Here is an 18,009-nt window from a genome sequence, read left to right as displayed (position 1 = left end):
TATACGCACCATTTGTCTGTGTTGTCAATGGGATCATAGCCTTTGAGAAGGCAGAAGCATTCAACCAAACTGTTGGCATTGCATTAACTGCGGATGAACAGACGTTAGTCTATGCATAATATATGCTCTATGTCTACAGTTCTGTAGATATTCTTCTGCAGATATCCATTCCACTATTCATCCAAGTGCATACTCTAGAAAACTTTACCACATGCTTGATAACAAAACTTTGTCCAGGTCGATTGTTCTGTTATGTTGTCACATGTGCAGTTTAGCAGGTTCTAATGAAGTACTTGCTAAAAGCATCTTCAGAGTTATATGAGTATACTGCTTGACAAATTTGTACACTTTACGGTTCTCTGCTCACTGAACAACAATGGTATTCCACAAAGCTGCAATGTTATTTCCGTCAAAACATCTGTTTATCAATGGTCACCATGAAAAAACTACCACAGAGATTTCTGTTCAAGGATTACTTCTTTAGAGCCATTTTTTCTTTCTATGTGCAAGCATATTAACAGGCTAGTCTTATGAAGGGAGTGATTCCTCACCATGCATGGAAAGTAATTCACTATGAAGAAGCTGTATTTTGCTGTTATATTCTTTAATGTAAAGTGAGTTATCCCAGCTGTGCTATTAAAAAGTGGTCAGCTGAAGTAGCTCCAGTTCTCTCCAAACTCTACAACAAATGCCTTAATGAATCTTGCTTTCCGGGCTGTTGGAAAACTGCTTCTGTGGTACTAGTATTCAAGAATTCTGGCGAAAGAACTGGCCCATTAAATTATCGCCCCATTAGCCTCCTCCCACTTTTTGCCAAAATATTTGAGATCTTAATTAACCATGCTCTAGTCCATCACCTTACAGATGCTAAGCTTCTGACTGACCAACAATATGGATTTAGACAAGCCTGTTCCACAGCAGACATCCTAACTGTAATCTCTGAATGTATATACCATTCACTGGACAAGGCTGGGGAGGGCAGAACTGTAGCTCTAGATATATCTAAGGCTTTTGACAGGGTATGGCATGAGGGTCTCCTCAGGAAGATTAGATCATACGGTATCACCGGTAGAATACTTAACATAATTAAATCCTTCTTAGATAAGATAAAAATCCAGGTTGTCCTCGACGGTCGTACATCTAAACAATATGATATAAATGCGGGAGTGCCCCAGGGGTCTATCTTTGGACCTTTACTGTTCCTGGTATTCATAAATGACCTCCCCGACAAAATTGCCTCTGATATGGGTATATATGCTGATGACACCACACTCTATAACAGGCACGACAGGAAAACAAATGAACACATATCTAAAGAAATGGTAGAAACACTAGAAGATGACCTCCAATCTGTAGTGGAATGGGGACAAAAATGGATGGTCACGTTCAATGCCGCCAAGACTAAACTAGTTTCATTCAATAATTACAAGAAACCTTCTCTACCACCTATAGCAATGGCCAACGACTCTTTATCTGAGAGTACATCTTTCAAGCTCCTTGGCCTAACGTTCACAGGAAACATGAGTTGGAACAATTACATCGAGGGCATTGCCAGGGCCGCTGCAAGGAAGGTGGGCTCTCTCTACCATGCTAGAAAACTACTAACACCCGAAAATCTCCTGTACCTCTATAAGGCCACCATTCGCCCATGTATGGAGTATTGCTGTCATATTTGGGCTGGTGCATCTGCTACTAGTCTCTCGCTCCTTGACAAGGTTCAAAAGAGAGTCGCAAATCTGATAGGCCCTGAACTAGCATCTAAGCTTCAGCCTCTGTCCCATCGTCGAAACGTTGCATCCCTCTGCCTGTTCTACAAGTATTATAATGGTGAATGCTCTGACGAACTGCAAGCACTTGTGCCCCCACGACATGAATATCCTCGACAGACCCGACAGGCTGCAAAATCCCACCCCCACACTATAGTGATCCCTAGATGTAAAAGATCTTTCTACGCCAGTAGTTTCTTCCCCAGAACTGCTAGACTTTGGAATTCCATTCCAGGTCCCTGCTTCCCCAACTGTACTGACGTGCAGAAGTTCAAGTGAAACGTGAACCAACATCTTGCTGCCCAAATACCTACATAGTACCCCAGTAGTTGTTGCCCCTGTTAGTAGCCCTCTACACCAAAGTGGCAATATGCCTTGTATGGGGTGAAAATGCAATAAAAAAATAAAAAAAGATTTCATATTGATGTAATCATTCTGGAACCATGTTATTATTGAAACGTAGGTACATCCATTTAGGCTTCTCCTAATGTTTATATAATTTATATATATATACTAGATTGTTTAGATGGGAAAAGTTATAGCACATTGATTTAGTGATGGTTGAATACAGTTGGATTTTTGCTTATTTTGTCATTAAATACTAATCCCTATAAACCATTATTAACCTGACGCACTGGTTTCCATAAGATCATTAAAGTTAAGCAACGTCGAGCCTGGTTAGTACCAGATACATGACCATTTAGGAATATTTGGCACTGTATGTAGAAGGACTTCGACACCTCCCTACAAGAACCACAAAAATCTAACGTCATCATCCCCCCTGACCGGGATATGGTTGCAATTAAGGATCGCTTGTGAATTTAATATTCCCATGAAACTTTCTCCTTTGGAGGAAGCTGGTTCAACCCGTCTAGAGTGAGTACCACTTAAACAATAACAAAAGTCCCTAATTGTGCATCAAACAGATACCATGTATTTAGTTCATTTTATTTTATCATAACAAAGGACCATACGAAATTTTAGGCAGATTGGACCAATGATTTCCGAGAAATCTTCAAGAATAAATATGATATTGTGGTGATTACTCCCCGTGCATCGAACGGATACCATAATTTTTAGTTTGCTGGACCTTAGCATCACAAAATTTCAGTTAGATCATGTGTAGTTTCTGAGAAAAAGTGAAACGGACAGACAGACGGACAGACATATTACTATAACATAAATTACTCATGGTGTGATTTATATTTCATTATATTGTGATGGTGATAACAAAGAAATAAAAATGCAATTCATTTCCGTTTATTAAGCAATAGTAGCAGGCTGCAAAACTGGGGGTCATGAAAGTAACTCAATCAATTTTAGTGTTTGTAATTTTGACTTTTCATAAAGAAGAGATACTAATTCAAACATTTATGAAAGTTAAACAATTCTTTGTTAAAATACTCTAAACTTATTTATCAATATTTTCATTTCAATTTCAAAAAAAGCACCATTAAATGCCACTGTATCTCGTACACAGTATTTTTTTTTAATATTAAATTACAAGTAGTCGTGGATGGACAGAAGTCTGAAGCTCAAAGTATCAACGCTGGTGTGCCCCAACTTTCTTTCTTATCTTCATCAATGATCTCCCAAATCACATCACAGTTTATTCATCCACATATATGCAAACGACACTACCATCTATGGTAATACTTCAAAGACTACCAATGACCAAGATTTCTTAGTCTCTCTCTTCAGACCTTGGGCATGGAATGCAATGGTTGGTTAATTTTAGCGCATCCAAAACCAAGCATCTATCTTTTAACCACCAACGCTCTGATCCTACTTAGCCCCAATTGGTATGTATGGCTCCTGTCTCAAAGAAACACACTGCTTTAACAAGCTTCTGGAACTAACTTTCACCCCTGACCTGAAATGGAAGACTGACATTAAATTTATTGCCAAGATCACCGGAAAAATAGTTTCATCATTCTACCATTCCAGAAAGTATTTCACTCCAGAAACAAGCCTATACCTGTATAAGAGACAAATACACCCTAAAATGGAATACTTTTGTCACATCTAGACAGAAGCTGCTCAGACCATCCTATCCTGTTTTGATAGAATTCAGTGCAAGTTCAGTGGCAAGTGCTCATCCGAGATTCAATCTATGGTCCCCCCCCCACACATACACACACCAAACTTCCACAAAAGCACTACAATTACTAGACCAACGTCCATTAATCTCTATCTGTACCTAAATCTGAATGCAGATTCCATGAACAAAGCTTCTTTCCTAGAACTGCCCCTTTGTGGAACTTGATTCTGCTCGCATGCTTTCCAGCTAACTACAACATGGTCCTCTTCAAGTTCAATGTAAACAAGTTTTTGATATCTCGCTTCCTTAAATAATCAAATTCTATCCAACTTCCACCACCAACGACCACTAAGCTGTTGTCTGAGTGACCACCTTACACTCATTAACTCTTATCCTCAAGTGGCCTTCAGGACTTAATAAGTAGTGCCTTCCTTGTACTAAACTGCTGACTACTTGGTAATATCAGGTATTACATTTGAGAAGACTCTTCTTATTTGAACATTGTTTCCAATCGCCTTGGACTTTTCCTTACCTTTGAACTCAAGCCATGCTGGTTCAGAAAAGTTGTTTTTGAGGATTGCGCAACCCTTGCTTCACAATACAGTGGGTATCCATTTTTCTTGACACTGAATGGAAGCCTCTCTATTACTACATATTAAATTGCAATGTAATTTCAAAGCTACAAATTGAATAAACATATAGAATAACATTAGTTAAAACCAGCTGTACTTATCCAACATTACCTGGAATGCAATGAAGTCATTTTAGGTTTTTAATCTTTATTTGCTTACACATTTTTAAGCTTAAAGTAGACAACTCCTATTATATTCTTCAATTTAAAATTAGTTATCCCTCCTGTTTTTTGATGGGGTTATTAGATAAAATATTTCATATTGTAACGTGACCAACCCGAGCGAGCAATTTGCCCTCATTGGGGAGCTTTAGCCCCCCCCCCACAGGGGTCTGGGGAGGGCGGAATAACTATGCTAAGATAGCTTTAATTGATCCCGGGTAACAGCAGATATCCCAAAGATTTAAAATAGAGGATATAAATATATATTTTATTTCATTGCCAAAATAGATATATTTGCTTATTGTTTGGAAGTCAGAGAGATATATTTTGTATTCAAAATTGATGACAGAAATCTGGGAAATAATAACAATTGATATTGTCTGGCCTCGACGAACTCAGAGCCAGATGTCGGACTGACAGTTGGTGACCTTAGGGGTCATGAGAATTTAATATTGACTTGAATCTCAGATTCCAAAATTAATGATAGGGCCGAATTGCCCACCCACAAAATTTGGGGTTTCCCCAATTTCGTGGCGTAATTTGATTGCCTTGGAGATTTTTCACCCCGACCACACACCTTACTATATAGTATTAGCGCCGCGCGAATTTAGTCAGAGTTTCGAGGCAGTTTCCGGCGAGAGTTTTTTTTTTTTTACACAGGCATCACCACATTATCAAGGCCAAGAGACCACTTAAGGATAGGGGTTAAAGAGTGTACAGTAAACATTGGACAATATAGTAATCATTAGTAATGAAAATTCGGTAAATTTGATAAATTATATGGAACGGCTCATCAAGAACTTATTTATGTTAGACTTGAAAACAACCATATTGTAGTCAGCTGGAAAGCAGGAAAACGGAACACAATTCCACAGGCGTGCAGTTCTAATAAAAAAGCTTTGTTCATGGAATCTACGTTTAGGCTTAGGCACAGATAAAGAGTGGGGGGAATTATTGATAGTGTTTACAGTTAGACGAGTGTTTCTTGTGAAAGTTTGGTGAGGGGGGACCATAGACTGAAGCTCAGTCGAACACTTTCCATGAAAATAACGATACATCAGAGACAAACTCGCAACATCTCTTCTGTGAGATAGAGGTTGCAAGGAGGAGAAAAGGACATCTCCTACGAGGCTACAAAGTCTATTTTGAACTCTATCAAGGCAGGACAAGTCCTTTCTAGCAGCTCCTGCCCAGATGTAGCAACAGTATTCCATCCTTGGACGTACCTGGCTCTTATATAGATAGAGAATTGCATCAGCAGTGAGATATCTACCGGATCGATAGAAAGATCCCACCATTTTTCCAGCGGACTTGGCAACAGATTTGATATACGTATTCCATTCAGGATCAGGAGTAAAGGTTAAGCCCAGAAGCTTGTCAAAACTTGAGGCCTCTTGAAGGCGAGAGCCATTCATTTCAATTGATGCCAGATGTGGATCAGAATGTTGATGATGTAAAGAGAGAAGCTTGGTTTTAGATGCATTAAAAGTAACCAGCCACTCCTTTCCCCATTGTACCACGTGCTCAAGATCAGAGGAGAGAGAATCGGAGAGAACTTGGTCGTTTACGATCTTAGATGTACTACCATAAATGGTAGTATCATCAGCATAAATGTCTACAAATGATGTAAGAATGTGATTTGGAAGATCATTAATGTAGATCAGGAAAAGAGTTGGGTCCAGGATGGACCCCTGAGGGACTCCAGCATTAATACTGTGAGCTTCTGATTTTTTCCTCTCAACTATTACTCTTATGAACCTATCAGAAAGAAATGATTTAATAATTGAGAAGACATTTCCAGCTATACCATAGCTGGAGATCTTGTGAAGTAAACCTTTATGCCATACCCTATCAAAGGCCTTTGATATGTCAAGAGCAATTGCCCTAGAAAGGTTGCCTCCGTTGAGAGATTTGCTAATCCTATGAGATATAACTGTAAGCACATCTGTTGTAGATCTAGCAGAACAGAAACCATATTGAGTGTGACTAAGGTTATTTTTGTTGAGATGGTTGATTACTTCTGTATTTAACACAGATTCCAGCAACTTACTTATGACGCACAGGAGACTTATTGGCCTGTACTGAGAGGGGGATGAGCGATCACCTGAATTCTTAAATACAGGGCATACTGATGAAATTTTCCAGGGTGATGGGAAGCTATTCTCCTTAAGACAACCTTTAAACAGTTTTGTAAGTATGGGCGCTAGTTCAGGTTGAAGTTTTTTGAGTACTATAATTGGAATACCGTCAGGGCCAGTTGCTTTACTGGAATCAAGGTTTTTGATTAGCTTGGCAACATCACATACAGATATATGTATATCACATAGCATGTTTTCTGATACAGGAGGAAATATTGGGGGTTGGCGGCCTTGGTCGGAAAGCGTAGAATTAGCTGCAAAGTTCTTGGCAAAGAGTTTGGCTTTGTCTGATGCTGATGAGATTACCTCAGGTCCATTGATGATAGTTGGGATGGAGCACACGCTTCTGTTCAGGATTCTGTTTGCTATTTGCCAAAACTGGTGGGAACCAAGCCGCTGCTCAGCTACTTTGGACTTGACGGATTGAGCATACAACTCTCTTGCGTTCTTTATTACTTTCTTACAATGGTTGCTGGCAGTCCTGAAAGCGACTTTAGTTTCCATACATCTATTACGTTGGAAGCAGTGCAAAAAGTGATTTCTATGCGCAATGGCAGCAGCACATTCTGGAGAGAACCATGGCTGGCTGTTAGGTTTTTGCTGGAACTTTTTCGAGGGTATGAAACAGTCTATACCTACAATTAACCATTCCGTCAGGTCTGATACTATAGAGGACATATCCTTTTTAAACATGGAACGCAGAGGTAGATCCGATATAAATGTACGGAAGCTATCCCAGTCAGCCTTAGTGTATTGATATACTGTACGATGGAGAGGTACATCTGGGGACTTATTACATTTCATTTTTATCTTAATTCTTAATTGATACAACAGAGTGGTCGGAAGATCCAAGAGGAGACAGAACAGAAACTGAACATAGTTCAGGGCAAGTTGTGAGAAAGAGGTCTAGTAGACTCGCATACTGGCCGTCATTGTCGGGCACACGGGTGGGTTCATGAACAATCTGAGTGAGGTCATAAGCAATGGAGAAATCATGACAGAACCTCTCCTCATCATCGGTCTTGTTTGAGTGAGTCAACCATTCGATGTTGTGAACATTGAAGTCTCCACATACATGAATGTTAGCTGAAGGATAAGCAGATAGGGCTTGGTCAATTTTCTCAGATATGCTTTTAAAGATAGTAACTCTGCTGTTGTGGGGGAGATAGAGAGTAAATATAAATGCAGTAGTGTGAGCTAATGCAACCCAGAAGCACATATAGGGTAAGTTAGGATCTTCCCTGGAGATGTCCCTACCACATGGAAAGCCATCTTTAATATAGGCACATATTTCATGCCCATGGCGATCTTAGGGGTCAGATTTAGAAGTTAAGTTAGAGTATCCTTTAATTGCGAACTCTTCTAGGGAAACAGCCTGTCCAATGCCAGTTTCGCTTAAAAATAAAAGGTCTAGTTTAGTCTCCTGTAATTGGGTTTCAACCTCTGGAAGGTTAGAATGTAGACCCCTGATGTTGGAGAAGGAGACATGGTAGTAGGGGTCTACGTTGGAAGTTGGAGAACCGGGTTTAATCGTGTATTTTTTCTTGAAACTTGTCATGATGAAATTTTGGAATTTGTGGACTAGGTCGTCAGATTTACTTAGAGCAGGACAGAGAGGGGAAACTAAGAGAGAAAAAGAAACGAAGATTTTTTTTTTTTTTTTGTAGCACATGATAAGGTAAAGCCGTAACAATTTGTGCCACACCGTTCCCTGAAGACGTGACCCCTCCTCCAAGCCCATCTGACACTGTCTGTGAAGAGAAGAAAGATTTGAGACTTTTAAAAACTTACTAAGAACTGAACCATATATCTGTAAAAAGACCTGTAATATATTTGGGAAGTAGAATAGACTTCACGCGTTTGTTTTTCTTTTGCCTGCGGCTTCGAAATTCGCTTTCACCATACAGGATTCAATGTAACAACCCTCTGAGAAGAACCAGACGATCCGAGCCGAAGTTTCCAAGGCAAAAAGGAGTCCTAGCGAACTTCATAAGAGAGGGTGTTACAATATTAGTAGTCGTTTAGGCCGAATTCAGTAATTTAAAAAATAAATTGCAAATAAGTATGTTATAATGCTTGTGCGCCGATGCTGTGGAGTCCACAGTAATACATTTCTCACCAACTCTTGCTTGCTCCTCTGACAGTGACCGGTAAATCGTAGATGTCGCTGATGGTAGTAGATATGGCAGGTAGGTTGCCATAAGGTTGCTGCTTCATGGGATGATCTTGCCAAGATATATTTCACACTGTTCGTAGCATATGGGTGTATGTGCCAATATTTTGGTGAGTGTCCAGGTTGCAGCACCATAAACAAGTACAGACTATATCACTGCTTTGAAGAACTGTCTTTTCAGTTTGTCAGTTAGCCTTGAAGTTCATACTGACCACAGTTTATCCAATGCAGCCCACGCTTTTTAGATGTGATATGAGATTTTGAGATTTCAAGGAACTTATGTTGCTGCCCAGTGACTCAATGACTTCTTTAAGTGTTGTTCCATCTAGAGCTTTGATCTCCCCCTCCGCATTGAAAGTCATAAACTTTGTCTTATCCGTATTAATGTACAGACCAATGTCATTTGCAGACTTTTCTAGCTCACATGACAGTGTTTGTACATCAGCAGTGGTATTCGCGAACTAATATTGTCTGCATAATCTGCATCAGTTATGTGTGCTGATGGATGGTGTCTGTTTTTGGATTCATTTAAGGTGAAACCCAGTGTGCTGTGTATATCAAAAGAGGTGCGAAGTACACAGTCAAGCATAGGACGACCTAGATCCACATATATCCAGCCAATTGCACATGATGCTTACTGTGATCCTGAAGATCTGAGGCAGCTGATAGAAGCCAAGGAAATCTGGAAAGAGAGAGTCACATTATTCCGAATAAGCAGCCTGACGAGATAGATAGATGTTATAATATTGCCAATAACATAGAACAAAAATAACAAATGAAAACTGGCTTGCCAGAACCAAAATTTTAATTTGTCAGTTTGATTAGTACTAAATAGGGTGACTAGTTGGGAAAATCAGGTGTTTCCTGTGGAATGACTCTCTACTTATCTTCGCTTTGTTTCCAGTCTAAACTTCTCCTTGCCAATGTTGATTCAAAAGAGGCGTGCTTTATGATTGTGCATCCCTTTCTACACAATAGACTTTTCAATTGGGTATCCTTGCAATGGGTACCCATTGTCTCTTGTGACTGAACAGAAGCTGCCCTAATACTACATGTTAAATTGCAATGTCATTTCAAAATTACATATCATATAATCATCTATATAAATAAAACAGTATGTGTATGTGTGCCTGTCTGTCAGTTTGTGTGAAAATATTTAACCGATAAACTCTTAAGCTATTGGTCACATAACACTGAAATTAATAGGAAATAGTAATCATACACCAAATGATGATTTATAATGAGTAAAATCTTTGATTAGATTGATGTACAATGCATAAAGAAATATGTTGTCATATTGAAATGTAAAATGTCCATTTTAACTTGGCGGCATATTTTTATTTCTTTCTATGCATGCCCAAATTCAGTTCATTTCTTTAATTTGTTTGGTATTAAAACTTTCTTATCTATCTCTCGATATCTACATCAGTAGGGAATGCAGCTGGAGTGCTAAATGTTTTGGTTTCAATTCTAGCTGAGGGCACCCAAATCATTCTTTTTTATTATTCTTTTGAAATCAGTACTATATATTAGGTACAGTATTATATTCAATAGAAAATTGGCTCTGTAAAAATAAATATGAAATCTGCATGAATTAAAATACACTTACGCATATTTTACAATCTGGCAAAGCTGGGCGTCCCCCGCTAGTATAAAATAACATTATTTGAAACAAGCTGGGAAATCATTTTAGTTTTAAATCTTAATTTTGTTTCCTATTTTTAAACTTAAGGGAGACAACTCCTACTATATTCTTCAATTTATAATGAGTAATACCCCTTGCTGATTTTTTCCAGGTCATTATTTTAAAATATTTCATCTTGTGCCGGGTGAAATAATTTTTTTAAATAAATAAAGTATAATTCTTGCTTCCCTTATTTTCTCCATTAGTCCTTGCATTCCTCACATTCTTTGACAAAGGAGGAAGAATTATTGTTTTTGTTTTTTTGCTTGTTATTTTTTGTTTTTTGTCGGAATCAATCCACCTTACATTAATCGTTGGCTAGTTTTTTATCTTGAAGTAGCATAATCTTTTTAGCTCTTACATCAAGTGGTTTCATGTCTTGTCTTGAGTGATTCGCATAAAAAAGTGCCACTATTGTATGATACAACAATAAATGAAAATTGGCTAGTCAGAAGAAAAGTTTGATTTGCCAGCTTAAATGCTATTTGAGTGTGACTTCGAAAACCCTACAATATCACTATATATATTAAAGTATTAAAAGGACGAATTCGAGGCACTGAAAACCTACACAAATTCTGTATAAATTCTACAGAAAAAGTTTATTAAATCTTCCAGACATAAAAATTCTCCAATTATATTTTTAATTAGCATTTCAAATAACAGAATAAAAAATAAAAAAAGAGAGACAGTGAATGAAATTTTCTTATATTTGCATATTAGTTTTCTAAATCATATTTATTAATCAACTATTATTTGTTGTTGAATAAATTTTAATATGTTGTTTTTGGTGTAGGAAAAACAAAAACAGAAAAAAATTAAGAAAAAAAGTTCATGATTATTTCCAATAAATTTATTTCTTATTTCTTATTGCATTTAAAATATTAGAAATTACACTGTGCAACGCTCAAAAAAGTACAAGACATCTGTGGCCATTTTTATATGCACACTGGCATGGAAAACCTATTTCTGACCTTCTTTTTGTCGAATTAGGTAAATGTTTTTACAAAATTGTCACTTTCGAGAATTTTACGGAGAGTCTTAGTGATGTGAGTGGTGAACATGACAAGCGATTCTATCGCGATATTTTAGTGATGGAGAAACGTTTTAAAGGAAAATGGAATCATGGCATGTTTGCAGATTACTGCTGGAATATAAAAGAGAAGATCAATCTTAACACAAGGAGGGTAAAAAGGATAAATGTTGCTTTAACTGACAATTCTGTGTTTGTCATTCATAACCAATAATAATAAAATATGATTTGTAGTACATGAAAACAGAGCATAATCTTGAGAAATAAAAGTCAGATTTCGTATCAGGATATTTTTCTTATAGCAAAACAAGTCTTATGTGGCATGTACTTTTTTTTCTAGCCTATAATTAAAAATACTGGGTTGAAGAATTGTTAGACGTTTGCAGGGTAACACCGAAAGATGTGCTGGTCGACGATTTTTATGATCGTTGTTAATATTTGTAAAAATAGAATGTCAGAAAGAATGTTATCATAGTGAAATAAATATGTACAGATGAAATTATTTATGTTAAAATCTTTTAATAGAAAGGAATGTTAGTTTTCATAACTAGCCGAAACAAAAAAAAAAGAATGTTAGAACATAAACAAAATGACATAATGAGATAGCTTAAAACTACAGGTGTTAGTTAGTCAAGAGTTGAAAGTCGACCATAGCAGACGTGATCGGTAGTCATAGATAGAGGGAAGGTCCACAGACAATAATAGTTTCGAGTAGGGGAAAACGTTTATAGCAAAAGCACTGCAGTTTTCCCATGGAAGAAACATCCAAAATAAAGCTGCTGTAAATATCACCAAGACATCAGGTCATACGAATCTTCGGTTGCAGATTTTCTGAGAATCTATCAAATCAAGAATAACCTAAGATGGAACAGGTATGTTTTCTCATTGGCTGATGTAAAACCTCAGAGACTGTTATTTGTCCCATAATGTTATAATGGTTATATGTCCTGTTTAAACAATCAGTAGACAATCAATAAGCATAAATAAACAATGCATAAATATAGATACACATCAATATATACATATCATATATATAACACCTCTATGTTATACAGAACCTCACTATACAACAGAATAAGTATATTGCGTTTTAGGATATGGTTTCTTATCATGATCCTACCATGTTAAATTACATGAAATTAGTTAACAATATAATTTTTGTTGGTTTTGGTTACTTTTTCATATTTTTCAGATTTTTTTTTTCTATTCCTTAATAATAAATATCTTTTAGTTTTGAGCTAAAAAAAACATATGTTCAACCAAACCCTCAAGTCAACAACATTATTAAACCTTACACCATGTAAGGCATTTGAAAGGGATGAAAATTTGATTGTGCCAAATCTGGTGAGTATGAGGGATGAAGCAACATTTTCCATTCAAATGTGAGAATAACACTTTTTGGTTATATTTTCAATGTAAGGACAGTTATTATCATGTTGAAGGAGAACACACAGTTATCTATTCAGTCTTTTTTTTTTTTTTACTAATTTGCTTCCTGGAGATGGTGAAGCTCGGCATTAACCGTTTGGTTTTCACTCCGGTACTTCATAATGAATTATGCCTTCCCAGTTCTCCGTACATACAATATGATGTTTTGAGGATGACGGTCTTGTTTTGCTTTGATACTTTGTTGGAATTGAGCCAATCTTTACTCTGCTTCATATTGATGTAACGATACCGATTTTCATCGCCAGTGAGAATGCGATAAAGAAAACACTGTTCATTATCATATTTTAAGTCGTGCTGAACCAACAAACTGGCTTAAATTGTTGTGCGCTGATATTTGTTGTGTTCATTCAATACGTGCAGTACCCATGAACCAAATTTTTTAACCTTTCACATTAAACGAAAGTGTTTTACAACAGTTTTATGATCATAATTCAATTCTCTGGTCGTTTGAGATGAATTTTTCTGAAGAAACTGGTTTTATCCCTTCTAGATCACGAAGTTAAGCAACGTTGAGCCTAGTTAATACCAAATGGTGACCATTTGGGAATACAAGGCGTTGTATGTAAGAGGATGTCGACACCTGTAAAAACTGCAAAAAAAAAAAAACAAAAAAAAAACAATGTCGTTATTTCCCCTAACTGAGGTATACATGCGACTGGGGGCCGCTTGTGAATTTAATGTTCCCTTGACACTTCCTCCTTTGGGTGAATGCCACTGGAATGCATACATACATCAATTTAACTGTTCAAACAGGGTGCTCTGCATTCTCTAACACAAAATTGCCTTTGTTAAATTGTAAAAACCACTGTCCCATCTCCATACATATTGTACAAATGTCAAAAACTGCTTTTGTTGGCATTAATTTCTATTATATGCGAAAAGCAAAAAATGTCGAAAATTGTGTTTACTTTTGACAACTCTCACTTGTAACTTTCACTTCCCTTATTTTGTCCTTTAGTCCTCACATTCCATGAGGGATGTTTCTGACAAAAGGTGAAGAATTGGTTTTCTGTGTCAGAATCTATTCATATCACACTTATCTCTGACTGATTTTTGATTCTATAGTAGTATTTTTATTTTTAGCTCTTGACATGTAGTGGCTTCTTATCTTGTCTGGAGCGATTCCCATAAAAAAATCAGCAATTAGAAATATAACTAAAAGTAATGAAAATAACAAAAATCATAAATGAACGCATATGTTGGAACAGCAATCAGAAATTGTTCTTCTAATATATATTCTAGTATATTTCAGAAGTCTATCCTAGGAACAAAGTGCAGTATCTGTTCTGATATTACACTATACTGCGACGATTTTAAATTGTGTCCCAATGCAGAATGTCTTTTCATAGGGATTTATGGATTTTTCCCACATTAAGAACCGAATTTGTGTACAACTCGACCCTCATGTAGCGGTAAGTAATAAGAAACTGTTCCTCACTTACATTCATCAGATGTTTCGTGACCCAAAGATTTTTATTCCCCTCTCTATAAAAAAAACAGTCACGATTTATTTACTAGCACAATATACAATCTTTTATAGAATGTTAAAATATAAAATTATTTTTTTAAATAAAAATTTCTAAAGTAATTATTTTTTTTAATTTTTTACATAGAAAAAATTGTGAAAATAATTTTTTTGAATATAACAAAAATGTAATAATCTGATAGTTTCGTTTCTGCATTTTTTAGATGAGATTTGGTTATTCGTATTATTTGGATTCTTTGGACTACTGTTCCCATCATTTTCACAACGTTTCGGTTGATGTAACCTTCTTCAGGTGTATCTTGTCGAACTTGGGAATGTTTCTGTCAAACGCGGGAATCTGCACAGAATTTCAAACAAAACCCTTTATTACTTTATGAGATAGCATATTCTCGTTCCCTCAGCCATGACTAGATAGAGGTCCTAAGTAATTAGCAATTGTATTTTTTTTAATCGCCCACACTGAAGGCTGAACCTACAATCTTCAGGAGAATATAAAGTGACATTCTCCTATTCAAATGTCACAATTAAAGGTGAATTTGAACATGTGCTGGGATACTGTATCCTCTTCTGTGTAAATTTAAACCACCCTTTTCCCTACATGGCAATTGAAGCATGGTTGTTGTATTTTTTGCTAAATAAATTGAATTGAACTAAATTAAATTCACAACGTTTTAGCCAAAGTAACCTCTGACCTTTTTTAGGTGCATCTTTTCTTACTTAGAGATTCTTTATGGAATTTCGAACTGGATCTTTTATAAAAGGTTTAATTGTGAAAATAACAACTAAGATGAGAATAGTAGTCCGAATAATCCCAATAATCTAAATGATTACTCCTCATCTCAAAAGTTCTGAAACAGAATCACCTGTCAATGTATTCAACAATAGGGTCTAGAAATGTATTGTTTTTGTTCTGTAAAACAAACCTGGGGTGGCGAATTTTAATATTGTATACAAAACATGTTCAAAACATTTATTTAAAAATAAGATTTGAAAAATACTAGTAAAAGAAAACGAAATTATTTACTGATATATGTCCGAAATTTGATTATATAATTCATTTATTCTAAATAGATTTCCGTTTTTTTTTTGTTTTTTTTCGTTTTTCATTGTGTCTAGTTGAAGCGACAGACAGCATCTATACACTGAAAGGAAGACGAAACATTGCCAAGTTCCTCAATGATCTGACCAGAAAGAACCAGACGAGAAGGGTAAAGAGCATTCTAAATGAGTTCAATCTAAAATACCGACAGAAGATTGTACACCTCAAAGTCAACAGGAGGCCTCTTCTATTTGAAGCCACGCTGGTGGGTAATTTAAAGTTGGTGAATTATCTGCTCGAAGAGTGTAAGGCAAACGTTGAGCAGACTGGTTTCTGTGAGACGGTCGAATCCACATCATTATGGCTGGCAGCTTCGCGGAATTTCATGCAAGTTGTGGTCAGTTTGATTGAACACGGTGCTAATGTGAACACTTGCAGTAACACTCTGAGGACTGCAGTCAGCGTCGCATGTCGCAATCCAAAAATGGTGTTTTACTTCGTGAAACATGGTGCTGACATACACACCCCTGATTGTAAAGGCCGAACATGTCTCATCTATTCGGTACATTCGGCAAAGATTTGCCAGCTGTTACTCATTAATGGGGCGGAAGTTAACCAGACTGATAACAAAGGCAAAGATGCATTGTACTTTGCTATACGGAAAGGATATGTTGAATCAGTAAAAGTCCTTGTCCAAGGCGGAGCTGATATTCTCCGTGTTGGACCCAAGCAAAATACCCCTCTTGAACTTAGTGCCCTGCAAAGCAAATCAGTCTTAGTTGAATACCTGATTGGCATGAACTGCTACATAAGTGAATCCACAGCTAATGCCTATGAGCTCTTGGGAAGTAAAATATTAATGGACGATTTACCACGGGCGAAGTTGTATTGGGAAAAGGCTCTACAGATACGAAATCAGGATAACCTTTTCCCAAAATATGTCCCTGAACACAGAACTCATCAATTTGTGGAAATTCCGTTGGGGCAAGAATTCCAAACCCAGGAAGAACTAAGTGAAATATCACTACGCATGGAATCGATGTGGACACAGGCATTACTCATCCAGTTACGGATTCTCGGACCAAAACATTCACATACTATCAATTCATTCTCGGAAAAGATTTTACATCATGTTTCTCATTCTGAATTCGAACCAGGTATAACACTACTGAAGTGTCTCTTTATTTTCTATGCAACTCATAGCGATCCTCTGCCGCTCAGCCTCCTCCTGATGGTTAGCATGCTTAAGGTGCTGGCCAATACACTTATAGAGACAGATAGCCACAATACTAAACACGCTCACAATCTGACCTGTTTGGTCACTTATTATGTAAGCATTGTCGGGATGGATTTTGTGGATTCTCTCATTGACCGCCAAAACAAGCTGATGGAAGTTGAGATGTACTTGATTGAAATTCTGACACAAATAGATTACTTACTCTCGTTTCATCTCACTGAAGAACAACACACAAAGTTAAATGTCACACTTTATAATTTGGTCCGACGTCAACCGCAAGGTCCGAGTCGAGTCGGCTTACTTCACTTAACAATCCGTTTGCAACTGTCTCCAAAGCTTCTATGCAGATTAATCCAGTGTGGTTGTGATGTTAACTCGCAGGATGCAATGGGAAACACAGTTGTCCATGATGCCATCCATCGCCATTTGTCCAACAGAAAAACAGATATATTGAACTGCCTCCTAGATCACGGATGTCACATTGACCTTCAGAACAATTATGGTTATTGTCCACTAGAATATCTTCGAAGAAACGACATCCTAAGAAATCCCTTAAGTCACATCAGTTTGCAATGTATGGCAGCAAAAGTCATAAAGAAATATCAAATTCCTTACAGAAAAATTCTTTCGAAGGAAATAGGCTATTTTGTAGATTCACACTGAAAACAAAAAGCTTAATATATATATATATATAGATATATATATATAAACTTTTAGTTCCTGTCTGTTCTGTTTATAAAGTCTTTTAAAGGTTTTGGTTTGGTTGTTTTGGTTTATGATGTATCAACCCCCTTTTGGGTTACTCCATGCTGAATCTAGTAATTATGGAATAAGCTTCTATGCCTAAAGTTCTCTATATCTTCAAACATTCTTTTATGGTGTCTGGCCTAGTTGTTCTATACTGCGGCAAATCAACCACTCTCGGGCCACTTAATGCTGAATCTTACAATACGCTGTCGATATTTGTGAATGCAAGTCCTAAGGGAGGAGGCGAAATGTTTTTGTTTGAGTTTGCATCTGGTTTGTAATAACTACAAGAAACCTCAGCCACCGATTACTATAGCTAATGATACACTACCTGAATGTACTTCACCCAAACTCTTAGGCTTAACATTTACAGGCAACATGAATTGGAACAAATACAGTGAGGTAGTTGCCAAGGCTGCTGCAAAG

The 18,009-nt window shown here is 36.9% G+C and overlaps 1 protein-coding gene across 1 annotated transcript in view; it reads left to right on the top strand.

Annotated features, from left to right (window-relative positions):
• Positions 1-17,587, top strand: part of LOC145303658 (protein fem-1 homolog C-like) — a 28,867-nt gene extending 11,280 nt beyond the window's left edge. Inside the window, exon 2 of the mRNA XM_080145241.1 lies at positions 15,677-17,587. Coding sequence (XP_080001367.1) covers positions 15,677-17,499 — 1,823 coding nt within the window. The 3' untranslated portion in view covers positions 17,500-17,587. The remainder of the gene's footprint in view (positions 1-15,676) is intronic.
• The last annotated feature ends 422 nt before the right edge of the window (positions 17,588-18,009 follow it).

Source organism: Euprymna scolopes, chromosome 19, assembly GCF_053919585.1.
Source record: "Euprymna scolopes isolate OS-2025 chromosome 19, ASM5391958v1, whole genome shotgun sequence".
Lineage (NCBI taxonomy): Eukaryota > Metazoa > Mollusca > Cephalopoda > Sepiida > Sepiolidae > Euprymna > Euprymna scolopes.
This window is presented reverse-complemented; position numbering and strand designations above follow the sequence as displayed.